Source organism: Centroberyx gerrardi, chromosome 9 (genome assembly GCF_048128805.1).
Source record: "Centroberyx gerrardi isolate f3 chromosome 9, fCenGer3.hap1.cur.20231027, whole genome shotgun sequence".
Taxonomy (NCBI): Eukaryota; Metazoa; Chordata; class Actinopteri; order Beryciformes; family Berycidae; genus Centroberyx; species Centroberyx gerrardi.
In genome coordinates, this window is record NC_136005.1 from 19,226,290 (window position 1) to 19,247,824 (window position 21,535).

General features: G+C 38.6%; 1 protein-coding gene across 1 annotated transcript; it reads left to right on the plus strand.

The window, feature by feature from the left end:
- Positions 1-16,951: 16,951 nt before the first annotated feature.
- Positions 16,952-18,798, plus strand: sox14 (SRY-box transcription factor 14). The gene has a single exon (XM_071926229.1). The coding sequence runs from the start codon at positions 17,362-17,364 to the stop codon at positions 18,076-18,078; it is 717 nt and encodes a 238-aa protein (XP_071782330.1). The 5' UTR covers positions 16,952-17,361; the 3' UTR covers positions 18,079-18,798.
- The last annotated feature ends 2,737 nt before the right edge of the window (positions 18,799-21,535 follow it).

Genomic DNA, 21,535 nt, shown 5'->3' on the forward strand with positions numbered 1-21,535 from the left:
AAGTAGCTTACAGCTATGAAGCATATAACTATCACCTCTTACTGTAGTTGTTCGGAAATCACTGCAAAGCACACCGTCTTGTAGCATACTGCATAATTTAAGCAGCCCAGTTGACTAAGAACACATTTCATATTTACAGCAGCTTGGTGGAGTAGTTGCAGGGGATTGAGTTAAGTGCCTTGCTCTACAGCACTTTAACAGTAGGTGTACAGAAAGGGAAGAGTGTGTCTCTATCACTGCGCCCTCCCAAATATTCTCAGCCGGTCCAAAGAACTTGAATCTGCAGCTTTCTGGTCACAAGCCCCTTTCTCTAACAAATAATAGCCTTATTTGTTCAGTTTCAATGGTCACAAAGACACACAGGGTCTGGACATGGGTAAAAACAAGATAAAAAAAGATTAAACCTTAATGATCGCCATGGGGAAATTGGGTCATTGCAGCAGCAAATAGCAATAGGATACGGCAAAGAGTCTTTCTTTATGCCCAGTCTCTCTTTTTGCCCAGTCTCTCTCTCATTAAAAATGTTATTGATTCTTAGATGGCAATAGATGTTTTGATTTGGTTCAATGGCAATCTAAAAATACATGGTTTGAATGTTTTTTTGTTTGTGTTTTCATAAAGAAGGAACATTATTCTAATTTGAACAAAATTGCTGTCTGTTGAAGAATCTGGTGGATTAAAACTGTTTCATGTGTCATTATATGGCAGTTAATTCATTGCATCACACACATAATGTCACTACAAGCTGTAATGACCTTAATCCTTTTCGTCTTTCATTTGTGGCCAGTTAACCTATGATATCTGTGATTTTTAAAACTGATATATTAGAAATGTTGTGAGATTTGGTAATAATCCTTTTTTTTTTCTCTTACACAACATTGGCAATGCAAACAATTACAGCCCAAATGAACCGCTAGCTTGCACTGCAGATATGTTGAAAGGTTGCTGCCTTGATTAACTGGCCAGATTGTAATGTGATAAAAGTAGGCCTCACAATTTTAGGTCATTGCAGTCTGTGTAATAAGTAAATAATGTCTTCTAAACTGTGTAAACTGATAACCTAGTGTTGTTAGTGTCAACTGTAGTTCACTTGATCAAACGGAAGCGGTGTCGTGGTTTATCAAGGTTTCGTCTCTCCCTCTGTGCCACATGAATCGCCCTCTGCAGAAATCCACCGTCTAGGCCGCTACATCCCACAACCATCTCACAGATAACAAATGTCTCATTTAGATACGTAATTGTGTGCCTTGCCCTAGGCCTATTTGTTGTTGTTGCATAGTTTCACTGCACAGACTTGATGAGAAGACTTGTTGGAACAGGAAAGGGAAGAGGTGTGCGTTTTCGTTAGTGCCTGTGTGTGTGTGTGTGTGTGTGTGTGTGTGTGTGTGTGTGTGTGTGTGTTGTGTGTGTGTGTGTAAAGTATGTGAATCAATTCAGCACCACCTCTTTTAATGATAGCTAGTATTTAGCTACATGTAGTCTATGGAAGTGTCCAAAATGGTCTACAAATCAGGATCCAGAAACATCAACATTATGAGGCCGTGTCCCATTATGCATGCAATGAATTGATAAGCCATGGGATTATTGGAAATCATTATCTTTTCTCATAACCTCTGCTATATTTTCCCTATTCGGTTTTAGAAATTGTGTTATTTACAGCCTTTAACAGGGTGGTTTTCCAAATACCTTTTAGAATGCATTTTGGAGACATATCTGACCTGGAGTTTATTGCAGGTCAAGTCTGAAAGTGGAGAAGATGAACATAAGGTTTTTTTGTAGAAATGAGGGAAAAATGAGAGTAATGGAGATGGAGTGACCGTGATGGTCAACGTTTCTGAGTTGAAAGAAGGCTTTTAAAGCTGTCTTGTGAATTTTGAATGAGAGGGTTGAAAGAATGATATTGATGTTATGGAGTTAGGAGGTTGTACAGCCCCAGTGACAAAAGCTACAAATCTGTACTACTTTTTTTTTTTTTTTTTTACTGTGTACTGTGAAAATGTTAATTGTGAGGACAAATTATAAACATTTTACATCTACAGCAGTTGAGTTTGAGGCCGTTTCTCAGCATCCAGCATTTGGTGTTTACGATGCTTTGTGTCAGGGCGACTGTGGCGGTGGGTTGAGTTGAGGTAAGCTGCATGTTGTCATCACAGCAGTGAAACTTGAGGCCAGGTCAACATGTGACCTGGAAAAACACAACTGTTGCTACCTCACCTTACAACCCAGGTGCATGAACTAGAAAAAGCTAGAAAGGAAGAACAGATTCAGCTACTGTTGGAGGCCAATGGATGTTCTAAAGCAAACATCTTTATTGGTACAGAAAACAGAAAAAAACAACGCATTTCAGCAGAAAGCCTTCATCAGGCTTACATGACAAAGAGACAGTGAATCTTAAATATCTTTTCCAAAATGGCCAATACAGTCAAAATGGCCTCCTTAGTGGACTTAAACCAATCAGTAAACAGGTCATGTCAAAGGTCATTGTCAGGAGTTAACAGTAAAGGTTTAAACCTACTACATATTGGACCACATGTAATAAAACGGTACAATACATCAAAAATAATAATATAAATCCATATCATAACAACCAACCAAATATATGATCTGGAAAAATGGATGATGAAGAAAAAAATGATACTTCCCTCAGTAGTATTAGAGTACAGTTGGACCATAAATGATGAGGTTTATAAGAAGATGCAATGTATTTCTATTTAATAATATATTTGTATATATTTCCAAACTTTTCACATATTATACTTGTAGCTTCATAACCTCTTTGAAACGAGAATTCTGCACTTTGAATCCTTGAAGGAACTTAATGAATAAGTAATGTTGTCTCAACAGCAGGTTAAATGTAATTGGTAACAAATAGTGACTGAATAGAGATTCAGTTGGCTCTGTTTTATAGGCAAGTGCTGCATCCAATGAAGTCCTGACTAAATATTAATAATCTCTCACAGCTGAAGCCAACAAATTATTTATTTGACATGTTGTTCATGTTAAGGCTAATTGTCAGAGCTGTTGTTGGAAAAAAAACGGACAAATGAAAGATTATAGCCTACTGATAATGTGGTGGATTTATCATTATGAGAGAAGAAAATGCACATTATAGCTAAGTCCTGTTTGTCATAGCTATTTTTTTAAGCAATGTCTTCAGGTAGGCAAGCCTGGACCACATTTAACATTTGAACTTAATGTGACTTCTAACAATATCATAGAAACGTTTTACAACTTGATACTCTTAATACCCCAAGTTTGCAGCCCATTCATAATAAGTCTACATTTTCATGTGTAAAGGCAATGGGGTTGTGGCATCCAAATGATTCCAATGATCTTGAATTAGTAAATAAACACATCAAAAACATAAAAGGTGAAGATTTTGAAACGCTATGCATTTTGGTAACCTGGCATTCAGTTAAAATTTCCTATACTGGACCATTCCCCCTGACACTGTGTCCCACCTCCTCCCTCCCTCAATCAAAAAGTCCTGGTCACACTGCTACTTAAGGACACACAACTTTCTGAAACAGATTGAAATGCTGCTTTTGATTACATTTGTTTATTATCCATTCATTTTGTAAACCTTCAACATCTGACAGTGAGCTGAGGCTGGGAGCAGTTGATTACTTTGATAATGAGCAGACAGATGGAGGGGAGGCGGGCATTAACTGGGTCAAGGGGATCTGGTCCAGAACGCAGGTAGAGATTTTTTGTAATCACACAACATACCTCTTTGTGCTCCTATTTCACAAGGCAGCTATAAACTGGTGAAGGCTACAGTATGTTATCGTGTACTCTCCTCTTTTCAGACACAATCCAAATTCATTTCAACCTTTTGCAACCTTTAGCAACGCTCAGCCGTATTTTCCTTACCCCTTTTCTCAAAAGCAACATGAAACAAACCAGAGAGCAAGCAATTTTATTGTTCAGTGGTATCTTTAATTGTGATGAAAAAGGATTATGTAGATTCCTGTAAGCCTCCCTGACAAGACATATTTCAAAGTGAATAGGCCATAGAACAGGAATATGTGTCACTGGTGGAGGCTTAGTGGAACGTCTTCTCAATAATAGGGTAATCCTAGAGTCTAGGGATCCCTCATTTACCCTCTCTGCCAAGAGACGATGTGCACTGGTCTCCAATTTTAGCCCATGGTCTCTACGAAGACAATGGAAAGTAGTGAGATTGTGGTGACTGGTGTCAGTTGCCATTAAGGTGTTGTTTTAATTACTTCTTCCAATAGTAGTGGCACTAGGAGCAGCATTAGTAAAAATATATATATATAATTTACAATTTTTAACCCAGAATGACCAGCCAACAACAATTGTAAATGCAAACATTTCATAGCCCTATTTGCCTTTGGTTGTGTGATAATTACATAGTTGATGTAGTCTGAATATATTCATTCAGATCCTATGATTTGGTCAATATGATTTTTGACCTTGGCATTAGCACCGTGACGTAGATCTTCTGAAAACATTGCCAACATATGAAATCTTGTTTTCATGAACCGCACAACTCTTGCCGTCATTTCTTGAAATGTGCTTGCAATTTGTGATTTGTTGATGTGATATTTTCTGTGAGATTGACACAGAAATGTCAAATGAAACAAGAGGTGCAGTTGGCTCAAAGCAGGGGTTGACTTCCTGATGTATGTGGGTTCAAGTTGTTTCTGAAGTTGTGTCTTCTAACTTGGATGAAACAAATACCGTGAAAGAAAGAATGAAAAGAGCTATGTGATTTCTGTAAAGGATAAACAAAGACTAAAACTAATTGCTGCTGGAGGTCAGCAATCCAAATGCATATTCAAAGCACAGGGTGTTGCAGTAAATTTATAGCTGTCACAGTTATTTAACAATCTGAATAGGCAATTTCGCAGTGAATCTGCAGAGAAAGGGGACATGAAAAGTTGTGAAGAATTGATGATGGACTCCTTGAGAGTGAGCAAAATAAAATTGACCATGAAATCTGGAGCTTGGAATTAAATTGGTTGGAAGAAGAGAAGAAAAAAGGTGTGAGGTGTGACACATAAGTGTCTTTGTGCAAATGCCAAGGTTAATTTGCACATCAGTTAAATAGATAATTAAATGAGAGGAGATCTGTTTGGACAAAGGAATCCCTAACAAGGAGAAATGTAGTATATGAAAGCTTTGCTTTCATATACTACATTGTTTTACAGTCTTAGCTGAATATGGCTTCAACCAATGCTACATTTCTCACTCAATGGCTATAGGAGGTAGGTAGGTCTTGCTGATATAGATCCATCAGGAGTTCACACTTATTTTTTCTGGCACACAGTTTGATGTTTAGACATGTTACATGAATGTCTTATGTAAGCAAATATAAGACTTATTATTCATGCATGTGCTTTGAAACCGTTATGAAGTTCTTTTTTGGGTGCTACATGAATGTGTTATAAGCAGTTTTTTTAAGTAGAGTGTTACCAAGAGAAATATGTCAGTCTTGGCTAGTGTTGAACAGCAGAGTTCTGACATAAATCTGACATGGGGGTAATACAGAAATAGGTTGAGTAAGAGAGTGACAACAACAAGATGGTTAAGACTTAATATGACTACTTTTTTTAACTAAGCAATTTACATAATACCTTTTGGGGAAAATGAAATTGGAAGACACTGCAAATGAAAACTGACCACTTAAAACAACTCTACATTGCATATAATATAGAATGACAAGCTACACTGCTGTACATGTGCACATTTGTAATGATTCTCTGCTAACACTTTTCATCATTCTTGAATCAGGACGCTAGGATGTTAGCGAACACAAAGATTGCTTCAAATCAGGCGTTTCGTGTGAGTATAAGTATTAACTTGTGTGTACTGAGACGTGGCGTTGGACAGCTGTTACGAAGTCTATTACTCTAAGAGAGTATGAAGTTTTTAACACCGCTCAAGTCAGCATATTGATGACAGGATAGCCCGTTAGTTCCGATTATCCTTGTCAATTGTTTCTGATTAACCTCATGAATCTCTATCCGTTATACCTTATCAAAAGCCTGATTCAACTAAATATTTCTTTATTCAATAAAATATCAGTCTAATTAAAATGAAATAAATCAATTTAAGGAAGTAAATGCAACTAATTATGCCATGTGAGTGAAATCAGTTCGAAACTTGCTGAATAAGCTAAATCAAGCACGCTTTAAAAAAAATATGGGCATTTTATTAAATTGTAGGCACATGTCAATTCATTTGTTCACACAAATTCTGAAATTTAGATTGTGTGATTGGTCAGGACCTAGCTAGGCTTATGGGTATTGTAGCAGTTGTCATGGAAACATCAGTGACTTACAATGAAAAAGCCTATTTCTCAAAACAGAGGTAAAGCATTCATTATAACTGGCAATTACAGTCACACTACAAATAGTTTTCCTATCCAGTAGAAGAGACTTGGCCTACTTGATACCGTTTTGAATTAATCACCATTAGAATTACATTGAATGGTTGGTGAAAATTGGAAAAACCGGAACAAACACCTGAAGCACAGTACCGTGTGACATTTTAGCTCTATGGCTACTGATGTATGTTTATAATGAAAATTCTCAAAGCAAGAACAACCTATTTAGCCAGGCAAGCTAGACCTCCCATAGTACGAACTTACAGCTAGGTCTAGCAAAGAGCGATTCAATCGATCATTTCACCCAATCATATTCATTCTAAGCTGGAGCGGTATGACTAATTGGTTGGTGAATAATTTAAATTCCTACAGCGGCAGTCGCTGTCTACCCCGCTCAGAGGGGGGAGTGACAGAGATGGGCGATATCAACAAACTTACCCAAGATTGCTTGATTCAAAAAGGGGTGTTCCAGTGAGAACAAAATCAACCTCCTCATTACTGACTATGAGATGTCAGCTACATCAAAGTAACTTCCTCGACTCTTTCACTTGAAAGAGTCTGGTTAGGACCAGGGCACAATCCACTGCCCTGGGAGGCCCTGTGTGCATCATGGTAATAGAGAACAAAGAAGGCCAAAACCTTATGCTATTAAAATAGATTCACCAAAACCAATTGTAGTATATTAGCTTGGAAATGACACAGAGGAACTGACGAGGGTTTTTAGTGGCAGATGGAGTTTTCCCATACCATGAAATTTGTATACTTGGCTACTAAGAAAACAATTCTTGCTGGTACGTTGAGCAGCCTTCCTGTTTTCATAGAGAAAGTGACACTGGGAGAGTGAGTGAGTGTGAAGCCTCTTTAATTGCCTTCGGTCACCCACAACGCTGAACCGGAGCGCCACGCAGCTTAGAAAAGGAACCGGGCAGAGGGTCTGATAGATATTTTATCGCCCAAGTTAACGGTTAATGAATTCCCAAAGTGAAATCTGTCACTTCAAAAATAAAGAGGAAGGCAAATTAAAGGGAGATAGAGAGAGACAGAGGAAGAAAGGAACTGGAGAGGGTGACACAGTTTTAAAATGCCCTATCTTTTGGCCATCCCCGTTTTTCAATGGAATAAAGAAAACTCAGCCTCTTTCTTCTCTTCTTTTCTTCCCCCACTTCTTTTCTCTCCCTCCCATCCTCCTATCTCTCACTCTGCTTTTCTCTGAAAAAAATTCTCATGAATGATTTATATGTGTCTTGTTATCAGCAACGATTTCTATAGACCCCAACGCATTCACCAAGACATTTGTGGCGTAATTGTTAATTTTAATGCCATAATGGCTTCAGATGGGAGCTCTGATTAGACATTTATTACACAATTAAATGAAACATACTCAAGAATCACAAAAGCCTTCCGTAATTATTTCAGGCCATTAATAAAATGGGCATTAAATTATATTGGACACAAAAGAGAAGTGAAATAGATTTCCATTAGAGCAATAGAGGCAGAGAGGGGTAATAGATCCTGCCTGAATTCACTCTGAAATTAATTGTTGCCCAGCCTATTTCCACACACAGTGGAATAAATGAATGAGAAAAGAGAGGAAGAGAAGAACGAGTTGGTGGCCGAGAGAGTGAGGGGAGGGGGTTACATTAAGAGCCTCTGATAAAAACCTTTTGTTTGACATCCTACAATGGACCCTCAATTCGAAAGAGAGAGAGAGGGAGAGAGAGAGAGAGAGAGAGTCAGAGAGTCAGACCAATTTCAATCTTAGTCCATCCCTCCAGAGTTCTAGAGTTGAGGTTATATCCTCTTTTCAAGTTTTGTTTGCTTTTGAATAAACAGCTATCAGAGATCTTACCTGCTCATGTGTACATCTAAATGTGCCACTTATTAGTAAGTAATATGTGGGTCACATAACAATGTAACAACACCCCAAAACAGTTGACATTTGAAAGACGTGGGACAAAAGCCTATGAGAGATTTTCTTAGATAAATAAATGACCTGCCTGGTCCTAACCGGACTCTTTGACCCAAAGTCACCTTCCGGCTGGATGGAGGTTGAGCGGGTTGGGCTAATAATGACAGCGATACAATTTAAATCTTCAGCAAAATACAGTTTTGAGAAAAAAGGTCATAATTTTACAACATGATGAAGTGACTGAGGAAATCTAAACAAAAAGACAAGCAAAAATAAAGCTTTTCTTTGAATTGATTGTATTTGAAATGAGAGTTTGGAGAGGACAAACAATATAAGTTAAAGAGAAAATGAATGTAAAATTACAGTGTGTACACTAGAAAATAGTGATGAACGATAGAGTGGTAAGTACTGTAGTTACAATAAGAAGTCATTAAAAAGTTTCATATGTAAGCTATATTTCCATGGTAATCAAAATGTCCAATGATTAGATTATTTTGTTTTCCAAATAGATAAAACATTTTCATATTAATTGTTTTTATGAAATAGCTTTAACTACAATATAAAGGCAAGAAAAAATAGCATATAAAATGGAAAATGAACAGCATTTATCTTCCATTTCTAAACAGTACATTAAAACACTTTAACACTCTCCAAGCCCAGTGTTTTGCAGGGACTTACTGAAAGCATTTCCACTGGGAACTCTACTCAAAATAGAACTGTGTCTTTTGAACTGCCGGTCTATTGAGATCTACAGTAGAAGTGGAAAGGAAATGGAAACTTATATCTCACAATACTGGAACAGATCTTTCAACAGAACTAATTAATCATCCGCTGATACCAATTTGTATTATTTGATTTTTTTTCTTCTTCATCAATTTATCTGGCTTCAAAAGCTTTCACATTCTTTAATTGTCTCACTTTCATCATTTTCCTTTTGAGTTTTCTTTGTTTTTCTTTCTACTGTACCTACAGTCCGGCTCAGCATTCAGCAGCAGCTGTTTGTCCACTAAAGGTTTTCCCGCTTCCTAATGCAGTATGCACAAAATCTGTAAAAGAAAAAAAAAAAAGAAAAAAGAAAAAAAAAAACAGAATAGGATTAGGAGTCGGTTGATGGATATGCATAATTTTTTGGGAGATTCAGAGCAGCACTGTAGAGAATCAGTTTTCAATTTTAGTTGAATTTTAACTGAATTTATCACCTGACTCACTGGCCCTCTGAACCATGTCTTGTCCCAGCAGGTCCCACAATCATTGGAGGCACAAGTAGACCTATGGTTAGATAAAAAAAAAAAAAAATAGTTGGATAAAAAGACAATTAGTCATAGTGCCAAAATGAATCATAATCATCAGAATCATAATGTGCCATCATTCATTTTCAAATCCTGTAGGCATATGGCTCCATCAGCAGCAGGATATACTGTAGCATGTGTGTATGTAGCATGTTGTGTCTCCCTGGTTGCGGTAATGATCAAACATTTCCTATTTCAAACAACTGATCTGATTGAAGTTCTATGTCTGAACCTATGGTCTGTCCCAGAGATACAGCTATATTTTGCTCTGTTTTTTTCTTGGCTTTCAGTATGAAGGTCCTTATAGATTCCAGAGCAGTCAACCACCAAGATTCACTTTCCCAGTAAATGCCACAAAGTGACTTAACCAAAACAGTGTATTTTTGCAGTTATTGAAACGAACTGTCAGAAAAAATGGCTGAATGTCAATGCTGAGCACACACTCAAATTATGCCCATGGTTGAGATTTCACCTCAAGCAATGATGAGAGGCAATGGGTGAGTACAAAATTGTCGTAGGTGTTGTCATGATTGTGTTTATTTAAAAAGTTGTAAACCATCTGTCATTTAAAATTTCCCTCAAACACAAAATGGAGTGTATCCTGGTGAATAACATCACAGCTGTGATTAGATTGCCAGCACTAGCCGGAGGTGAGTACTGTAGATCATCACAGCCATGATGCTATTTAGTATTACATACCACCTTGAGCGTTCTGTTGCATTTATTAAAGACAAAAAAAAGTCAAGTTTAATAGGTGAATGTATAAATAGAAAACAAGATTTCCAGCATAAATCTTAGTTACAACTAACATACAGCATAGAGCGAACGTTACAGCTGTCATTCATGCTAATAAGAACTATAACTTTTTCTTTGGCTAGTCTCCCTCCCAGTCTCAATCCGCAAGTCCCGTGCTTTCCAGTATGATAGATGATAGAAGGATTTAAGAAAGAATGGATTTCCTACCAGCGGAGTGAATATAACGGAGTTCTAAAACTCCATTAGCACAGACTCCCTAAACTAAATGCACACATTGCAACAGCGACCCCAGCTGTTGAGCTGGGCTCACCATGTGATCGGGATCTGCAGACAATAGTGTCATTTATGCTAACAAGGACTCTAGCTTCCCCTCAGGGTGAATCCTTTTCTCAGCATCACACTGTGGGTCTTTCTCAATATGCCCTCTTCCATGATGTGTTTGATGTAATATTTACCAACTGAAGTATGATTCCAAAACAAAAGAACGCGACGACAGAGGACGGATAAAGATCACGGAAGTTTACTTGCTAATTGAAGGTTACTTGGCCATCGAGAACAAATGAGAGGCCCCAAGATTCATTGCGAGAACAATCTGTCACGTCCAAATAGCGCTTTAGTCTCTAGCTGATTGAATCAGCTGTTAAAATCAAAACCTGTGTGTCTCAATTGATCGCGTAACATCACGCACACAGCACGTCTCAAACTGTAAGGATATGTTCTCTGTCCTGGCGTTATTGAGAAGTTTGCTCCCTCCAAGACAACTTGAAAAGAACATTTTTCACAAAACATTAGTATCGACTTGCCATTCTTGGTTTTGATAATCACCTTGTGAGTCCTGTGCCTGCCACCATGAAAGACAACCATGATACAAACTGCATCAGATCAAGAGCAAACCACGCACTTGATTTAGACGGATAATATTTCTGTCAGAGGAGGGACTTTATCAAACTTCTCCAACTCTGTTGCACTAGTAAGATAGTTTAGAGTTTGTGGATGCAGAATTTATTCAGTTTGGAAATGCTGCCAAAGTATTGTGGCTAGAGAGTGTTAGCCTATCAGTGGTCCTTACAGACTAAAGCAACAACTTTGCATTGGTTGGTTCATTGCCCCAGCAATGTCTATTCAAATAATTTATCATACACCTTGTTAGGCACTATCCCTTACATATGACACATTGCTAAACGGCTTTGGTGTGAAATAGTAGTTGCTGACTATGAATAGAAATGGGAAGCCACACAGCGCTACTTGGTTGCCATAGAAACAGTCAACAAACTCATTGAGTGGCTGAGTTTAGGATGCTCCAAGAGTCTAGCAAAAAGTTGGATGCTACCATGACCAAGAAAATGTTTGGTTAGTATCAGAATCGATGTCTAGTTTCATATGTTGCCAATTGTCTTTTTAAATTCAAATAATGTTCAAACAGTGAATTTATGCATTGGATAGTGTGTAAATGTGTATGAGTCATTTTATTATGAAGAACCCCTTGCTGTTATACTGGAATGCATCCTGGTCGGACTGCCATGCAGCCAGTTCTATTGAAATAACAATTATATTATTGTTTAGTAGTAGTGCAAAATCTCATTTTATACTCTCCAAATCTTATCTGGTGAGTCACAGTCTCATGTGAAAGGCTCAAATCCCCCTGCAAGGAAGGCCAGCTCTAAATGAGTTTTTTTCCCTTAATGAAGGTCAGGAGAGAGTCACATCTTTCCTTTTGTGATAATTTATCCCTATCTGCTGTTATCTCTGTTTTGCCCCTTTAATCCTAATTGTATTGTATAATTGTGTGATGTGGACCTCATGGTCTTTGAAGTATTGCCCCTATCCTTTCATTATTACCTGATGCCTTGAACCTTTGCTAATTTTTTTCTGTTCTGTATTATCCAATATTTCTGTCTACTTTTCAGCACTGTGCTCAGCTTAAGTTTGGTCATTTTTGAAATATTTTCTTTCTATCTGATTTCAGAATGTTATCGAGAAATGACGTCAGCACAAAGATGAAGCGTTTTCTATTTTATATACAGTATGTCCCATGTTGGCAATACATATCAGCAGGTCCCTCAAAACATTGCTGCTTTGATTATTTCTCAGTTTGTTATCATTATTGAATGATACTTATTGATACTTATTTCCATATGGGTGCAAGAAAGCCTCGTTTTAATGTGCTAATAAAATTACCTACTGACTGCTGACTGACAAGGCTTTTGCCCCTACACTGCCTACAAAGCCTTGACCAGAATAAACACCCAGAATTTCAATATATGAAGTCATAGCGGACATAAAGAGATTGTTTTTTGCAGCTGTTAAAACTGTTTCACTTTGCAATTCAGGCATCACAGAGAGGTTCGCTGAAGTTTTGTTAACTGTGCATCTACACAGTAGTGAGTGAATGAGTAAGTGAAAGTCTATTTTAAGTCTCTTTTTGTGGACTCTTTGTCAGTCTTTTTGTAGACTAGAAATAAAAAATTGAGATGATAATTACTGGGGCACATTGTTTACAACGTTCAAGTAAAGTCTGTGTGTGTGTGTGTATGTGTGTTTGCCGGCATGTGGGAGGTGGGTTGTGTGTGTGTGTGGGTGGGGTGGGGGGGTTAATCTAAGCTCCTACAGTAGGTTGGTTGAAAGAACAATAGTGTTGCATGGTAAGTTGCAATTTGTAAGGGGGGCTTAGTCTAGCATGCAGTAATATGAGTTACAGTCAAGTGGGGCCCAGACTGAAATATTTAAAATAGGCTCCATCCATTGAAATATTGAAGCAAAATTCAAAATCGCATCAGCCAAACCTTTGCACAATATAGTCAATATAACTGCCCTTCGACCGGAAGACATGGGTTCAAGCCCTTTTGACATGTCTTTGAATAAGTGAGTGAGTTTTATTGCTTTTGCCATCGTTTGTGACTAAAAGTAAACTTTTGTCCTCAAACACTGTCAATCAATCCTCCCTCATCTAACCGTACATTCATCCATCCACCCGTCTATCCAAAAAAAAATCATCCTGAAGACAGTAATTCCAGATACCATTTCCAGCAGCTGGTAGTCTACAGTGCTGCGTAATGTATGCTGCGTTTCCCAGCTGTCAGTACTGAGCAGCACTGGCTCAGTAACACTGCAAGCCCACTGATGCCAGAGTTAGAGGGACAGGAGCTTTCTAGGCACATTTTTAACAAATAAAATAGAATATGTTTCTGTTTTCTCTGTTTTGAATTTATTGTGCCAATATTTTTTGTTCCAAATGGTGTCCAGTGCTTCTTGCACACTCTGTGAAGATAAATTAGCCTTTAAAAACATTCTGCTGAAAAAGTTATGAAAGTGGTAGGCTGTACACTTTATCCAAAACCATGCGGGTTCTCTTGGTTTCTAATATTTTTTTTTTTTTACAGAGGACCATCACTAAATAGGATGGAAATACAATAAAAGGCATTGAAATGTCAACCCTAGCTTTTAAGAGTTTTGAGGGAGGACGCAAGTTTGCAGTAAAGAAAGCCACTTACCGCTTCAGCACCATGGACAGTTACGGTAGGGGAGCTTACCTCAATGCTCTCCACGGGAGCCCAAGTTGGCTAATAGGCTCTCGGTGTGTCAGTCCGCTCCCCATTCACATTTTAAGGGAAGATGGATGGACATGTGTCCTAAGATAATCCTAGTTTTGTGTGTGTGTGTGTGTGTGTGTGTGTGTGTGTGTGTGTGTGTGTGTGTGCGTGTGTGTGTGTGTACGAGCGAGCGTGCGTGTGCGCGCTTGTGCGTGTGTGGTTTGAATTAGTCTTTTACACTAGGTAATGATGAGCGATACTGTAAGTTCAAATAGGCAAAATTTTCACTAATTGCCACTTGACAAATAATTACAAATAATGAGTAATGTACACAGTTGTGCTTCACGCGTCGCTGCCGCTTAGTTAGTCTTTATTCTATAGACAATATAAAATAGATCAAATATATGTATATATAATTTGGGTTTATTTTTCATTATTGCTTTATATTTAAGCCAGTATTTTGACAATCAAATCAATTCACATTTCCAAATGTCCAAAGTTTGAGAGGGAGAAAACTTTTCGCATGGTGACAGCCCAAGCGACTAAGATTAAAACCTATTGTATAACCCATATATTATTTTCAATAATATTTTCCTTTTCTTCTCAGACAATAGGCAATGCCAAATGTATTAAGGGATATATTTGACAAAAAAAAAATGAAAGAGAAAACTGCCGATGGAAATAATAATCATGGCAATCCTAGACAAATCAAAACCTATTGCATTTCTCATTATCCTGTTAAATTGTCGAGGGAACTTTCAGGCATGCATTTATTAGACAATCAGTTTTTGAATAAGAAACATAGCTGACTTCTCCCTCGTGAGTAGGAGGTTCAGCCCGTAAAATAATTTCCTGTTATCTAATTCATTGATCTCAAAATGAAGCCTAAGCCGGTGTGGGTATACGCCACATGTCCAATTGCATACACTGTTCAGTGAAAGATAACACAATTTAAAACTTCTAAATACGCCGAAATATGGCCCAGACATGCGGTACTACCTCATGGTTGCAGCTGAACATCATAGTCTGCCGATTTTGAGGATTTGAGGAGCTTTTCTGTTGCAGGCATCGAGTCGGCGCTTGCAATGGAAAAAAAAAAGTCGGGGGCGTCCTCAGCTGTGGGCTACATTGTTCTTTAGGTTAGGGTGAGGACGAATATCTCCCGAAATGGACAAATTTAACGATAATTTAAGGTTTTGAAAAAGGAAAGATATGATGACAATCTCGTTGTTACAGGCTATCCAATGACGCATGCGTGTGTGGGGAAAGGGAGAGAGAGAAAGAGAGAGAGAGTGTGAGAGGGAGAGATTGCCTTGAAATATGGGAATATAGGGGTAGAGAAATAAACTCCATTTGGACATATTTTGGAAACAAATCTAATTTGATTGTGGCCTGTTTTACTTTTTGTCCTGTTTGCACCAACGGTCTTATTATCAACGCACTAAATTGCAGTCAGTGCACAGAAATTGCTGGCTGGCATCATTAAACTAACATTTTTTTTTTTGCAAACATGGCTAACCAAGTCTTTTTTTTGTATGACACAATTTTAGGAGAAATATTAGCATGAGATCAGTGTGATGTGGAGAAATGTTTAAGAAACATTCTCATCAAAAGTAATAGCCTATTTCAAGTTTGTGTGTGTGAGAGAGAGGGAGAGAGTGAGATTCTATTTGCAAGGGCACATAGTGTACAGTGTGTGTGTGTGTGTGTGTAACATCCCATATAGGCCAAAGACTAAATCTACTTAGCAGTGGTAACTAACTAGTCGACTGTTGGCGCCCATATGATTGTATCTCCGTTTTGACAGCGCGCCACTACAGAAATCACGTTGCCTGCATTTCGTTTAATAATCACAACTGAAGGAATCACATATCACGCACATTAGCCTGAGGGTTATTAGGCAGTGGCCCTCATTCAAATCCATTTGCATATTAAAACGATCACTCTGTGCCTCTTTAAATCCACACTGTCAAATTGTTGTGAGCTAATGCAACAATTATAGACTCACAATGCCTATTTTAAAACGTGTTAAGTTGATGTAACATTTTGTTGGTGTTTGTAATTTTTGTTAATGTTCAGCATGTTTTGGTGACAGTTGGACTGTACAGGATCTATTGCCAAGGCATAGGCGTACTATGGAGTTTTAACTAGGCGATTAAATGTGTGAATGTGTGAGAGAGTGGGGGGGGGGGGGGGGGGGGGGGGGGGGGGGTGTAAGTTAGTTTAATTTTAGTTATAGTCAAGTTTGGCCTTATACACCGACATGTTTAGAATAAGTTCCATTTGCTGAAATATTGAAGCAAAATTGGAGATTTGAGCCCATAGCACCATCGGAACCCCTGCACAATACAGCCAGTATAACCACTTTTCAACTGGAATAAACGGGTTCAAGCCCTGCTGAAGTGCCGTTGAGCAAGACACTGAACCCCTACTAGACTAGACTACCCCTACTTTGACCCCGACCTCTGACCTCCCTGGGGGGGGGGGGGGGGGGCAAGAGGAAAGAGAATTTCCCTACGGGGATCAAAAAAGTATCACACTATTATTATTATTATTATTATTATTACTATTATTGGTATTAGTAGTAGTATTATTATACTCCCACCTCTTCAATAAAAGAGGAAGAAAAAATCGGCACAAATAAAAACTGTAAAAATGCCTATCTATATGTATTTTGGCGACAAAACCTAAAATATGATACATATCTGTGTCTGTACTGTAAATTGTCTGTACTGTATAGTCACCTCTCTCTGGATAGAAGTCAGCTTTTACCCGCAAAAGAGGTTGAAGGTCCGTGTTTGTTGCGATTCATTACATTAAATGGATTCGGGGAGGGATCCTGAGTATTAACCCCCCCCTCCCGTTTTATTTTTTTTTTCTACCAACCGGTCTTTGTTTATGTTGTAATGTACATATATTTTTTCGTGAAGGTATTATAATAGTCGGTCTCCGTGCTGATTGGGCGCTCAGGTTGGTGAGTGAACGCCCTGCAGATTATGTCAGATTGCGTGCAGAAACCAAACCAGCCCAGCCTTTGAACTTCACCGCTTTTGGCTCGTATTCACGCTCTTCCGCTCATTTCCAAGCCAGGTGCTTTGCAAGACGACGAACCTCAGAGAGAGAGAGGGAGAGAGAGAGAGTGAGTGAGAAAAAAAATACACTGAACACTTTTACGAGTCCTGCAAACTGACTGCGGAACATTGCTTTCACCTTTGTGGATTTTTTTGTGCGTGTGTGCTTCTTGCATGTTTTGCAGTATAGCCTCCCGCAGGTCTGAAAGAGAGTTAATGCTGAAACTGGACTTAAGCGAACGAACATCAGTGTCTTAACTCGGGAAAAAAAAAATTGGCCACTGGATTTTTTATTTTATTTTATTTTTGCTGCTTTCCAGACTCATCAACATCCCAGAAGTGGCATGACTGGTATCTGGCATCTAAACAGGTGAATAGTTTCCTTTCGTTCAGATAAGAACTTTTTTCCTCGTTATTAACATTGAGGATAAAAGTACAGTTTTTTTTAAAGATGTCAAAGCCTGTCGATCATATCAAGAGACCCATGAACGCGTTCATGGTTTGGTCCCGGGGCCAGAGGAGGAAAATGGCACAGGAGAATCCCAAAATGCACAACTCGGAGATCAGCAAAAGACTGGGCGCTGAGTGGAAGCTGCTTTCAGAGTCTGAGAAGAGACCTTACATCGACGAGGCCAAGAGGCTGCGGGCTCAGCACATGAAGGAGCACCCCGACTACAAGTACAGACCCAGGCGCAAACCCAAAAACCTGCTGAAGAAGGACAGGTACGTTTTCCCTTTGCCTTACCTCGGGGACACAGATCACTTGAAGGGACTCCCCGTTTCGGCCGCGGACTCTCTTTTGGGCTCCGCGGAGAAAGCCAGGGCGTTTCTGCCGCCGACGTCCGCTCCGTACTCCTTTCTCGACCCGAGTCAGTTCAGCTCCAGCGCCATCCAGAAGATGACAGAGATGCCCCACACGTTGAGCACCAGCACTTTGCCATACGCGTCCTCTTTGGGATACCAGAACGGCGCGTTCGGCACCCTTGGGTGCCCCAGTCAGCACACCCACACCCACCCGTCGCCCACAAACCCGGGCTATGTCGTCCCCTGTAACTGCACAGCCTGGTCAGCGTCAAGTTTACAGCCCCCGGTGGCCTACATACTTTTTCCAGGTATGACCAAGACTGGGATAGACCCATATTCATCCGCACATGCCGCTGCCATGTAACCCTCAAGACTGTTTCCTCTTTATAATTAACTTGAATACTGAAATGCATGTATATATATTATGGACAGCGCGCCCCACAATAAAAGGCACGAACAGTATTGACTGCCTTGGACTTGTTATGGCAAAAAAGAAAAACAACAAAAAACTTTTCCAGAAATCCAACCACACGTTCCTGACCTGAGCAGTGGAGCTGGGAATTGGTGTAAAGGACGATGCCCTGTGAACTGTAAGAAATGTAAATGTTATAACGTTTATGGCAACCAGAAAAAGGAGGCCTTTAACTTTATTTATTGTGTACATTTCGATGCTGATATGATGATTTGTGTTGATTATTGATAGGCTACTCTTTTATTTTGAAATTTGGCTTGCACAATTTACTATTAGCATTCTTATTTCCTGTATAGGCCTAAGTATTAGTCTACATTTTGGCACTCGTAATTTTATGATGTTATGGATAGGGTCAAAATCAGGACCTATAGGTTGGATATACGGGTTATATTGTTTATATTTATCAAACTGGCACATAAAACTAGACGGTCTATTTAAGATGACAAAAGAAAAATCATTAACATCCAATGTTTAATTTTGCATTTTTCCTGTGGTTCAGTGCTAATAGTCACACGCGTCATTTTTGTTTTGAGGATAACTTCTATTTGAATTCAAGAAGTTATATGTGTATTTTCTATCTAAGATGGTAATTTAAAACCTGTCATGTTATGGAAAGGAAAATGTATCCAGAAGGTTGATACCTCTGCTCTTTGTTCAATTGCTGAGCAAAGACATTTCGAATAAAGACAATCTGTCTTCAACAAGATCAATTTCCTGTATTTGTAACGTAGGTTATTGGGTACTTGAGTTGGCAAAGATAATGAATTATTAATAGGTGTTTTGGGGACGTTAAACTTGGTAGAATGGCGCAACTAGACCCTATAATTAAAAATACCATTTATTTTTATCACGCAATATTATGAAAATACTAAAACAATGCCATTTTACTTCCACTTTCTCCTTTTATCTAAGATTTGAAACACAAATATCAATCCCCTAGAGCCAAGGCATCTGAGATAAAAAAGAATCGGCCTGTGTAAAGTTTCAGAGATTTATTTACATTTAATTGCAAATAAATTATTACATCTCACCTGTTAGGCCTAACTTGACCCCCAACCCGACTAATTAAGTGTTGACTAGTCAATGCTGAGGTTGTAGGTTTTCCATTTCATCCTTTACTTTGACTGAAGACTAACAAAGTTGGGCTCGCCTTGCAGCAGATAATGTAGAATCAACTCTTATTTGATCGATCGATTCTTTTTTCTTCCGTGTGTGGTTTTTTAAAGCTGTCCAACTTCTGCAGTCTAATCTTTTCTTTAAGTAGGCTTAATTGCCTCCACATTTGGCAGCGCTTCCTTCATTTGAAACAGGTTTCAGACATGTTCATTGCATTAAGGTGTATGGTTAAGGTGTTTTTGTGACACTGAAGTGAACCGGCTGCGGTCTTTGATGTTTGACAGTTCAGGAGAGGCCTCCCTGGAGGGATTCCGCTCGTCCGACTTGTTTGACTGCTTAATCACTTCAGGAGGAAGGCTTCTCCTTAATTATAGGTTCACTTATCGAACGAGCAGAATATGATTCTAGTTTTCAAGCTTTATAGGCTAGGCTAGGTAACTCGCTGGCTGGCATTTATTTTCCAATATTGCAGCACACATATAGGTTGAATCTGTGTGAGAGTGTGTGTGTGTTTACTTTGCAGAAAGTGTGAATATACTGCAGCCAAAACTCAACATATTATCGTCAACTCATTCACACGTGTGTGAACGTGTATAAACTTGTGAGTGACAGGTCGAGCTCTCATATTGGAAGCTATAGACAATACAGCGACTGAATAAAATAAGCTTTCAACCCAAACGAAAGGGACAGTAGGCCTATACGTAGACTTACACATTTGACACCAAAAGAAAACAAGTTTTCATAAAATGTGGATTAAACGCAGCGTTTCGTTCAACCCGTATACTTTTTCGTCTTTGTCACCGTAATGGAGAATAGGATTTGCGGACCGCGGTGCATATTAGACTACTGTAGTATTAATTAAAAATTTCATTTCACATCCAAATTGTTTACTTATCTGCCAGGAACATATGCTGAGAGAAGTTAAGATTCACGATTCTGCACTATTGCCCAAGGTGCAATTCAATATTGGGGAGGGAGGGGGAGGAGACGGGCAGGCTCAGATTTTTATGACAGACTTAGCCCTTATCTAGAGCTGTAAATTAGGGTGATACTTCATTGAACCGAATGTGAAGTTTTACATCAAACCCCTAAAGCATCCTAATTCAACTTTGAAATTAGACAATTATAATTACTTTCAGGAGTAGGCTAGCAGTAGAAATAGGCCCAGACTTATATTTTTCCACAATATAGGCAAATAACCTTTATATGACAGTGCTTAATAAAAGACTATCTTTATATAGACGCTGTTGGGCCTACTTTGTTTTCATATTTTCTCACGTCTCGTCTGCATTTTGTGAAATTGTTTCAGGCTTTGCCGAGTAGTAGCAATACACCATTCAATACCTGTAATTATACAACTCAGTCACGCAAATTGACTGTGATTATTCAACGCCCCGAAATAAATAACCCCAACAATAAATGGCATCTGAGAAATATAATGGGGGGAAATTATGATTTGAAATTATAGACGTCCTAAATCTCTCTTTAACTCTTCCCCTTGACGTTTTTATTGGAGCACAACAGAGAGAATTCAATCTGCCTTATCTCTCCAGGACTCCTTTCAGCGCAAGATCAGAGAAAAAGAGAGGATAATTGTTCTTTATTTTATTTAATTTAACGCGACAGCCAGCGCTTTCAGGTCATTTATATGCTTCATTTAGTGATAAAAGTCAATGAGGAGGGGACACCAGGCGCCTTTCTTTCCTCCACAACACTTAAGTCCAAAATATAAAACAGATGAAACAAAAAGTGGGGGGACAAGACACTTTTAATTAAAAGCCATGGGTCATTTACATTATTGTCTTTTAATGTTACCCTGAAATCATCTTCAGTAAATTAAGTTTGATAAGTAGCTATTGAGAATGTCGTTTTGTATTTAGCCATACTAATTTCCTAAATCAAAAGAAGTGGTTAGAGTCCCCTCGAGGAGAGGCTGAAGAAAAAAATAATTTATTCGCTATTGATGAGGATGATGGTGATGACAATGTCGTTGTTGCTGATGATGATGATTATGATGATAATGATAGAAACGAAGAAGAGAAAGAGGGCGATTTCCATGCCATATAGGCTGCAGTTCGCTTATCAAAGATGTATTCATATTGGTATTGGCTTGTGTCGACGCCAGATTTGACACAATATTGAGAAATTGTTTGGGGATACAACTGATCTCATTTCAGCATATTAAATATTGTCTCCGAAAGACCAAAAATCATCATTGCTAAATCCAGTATAT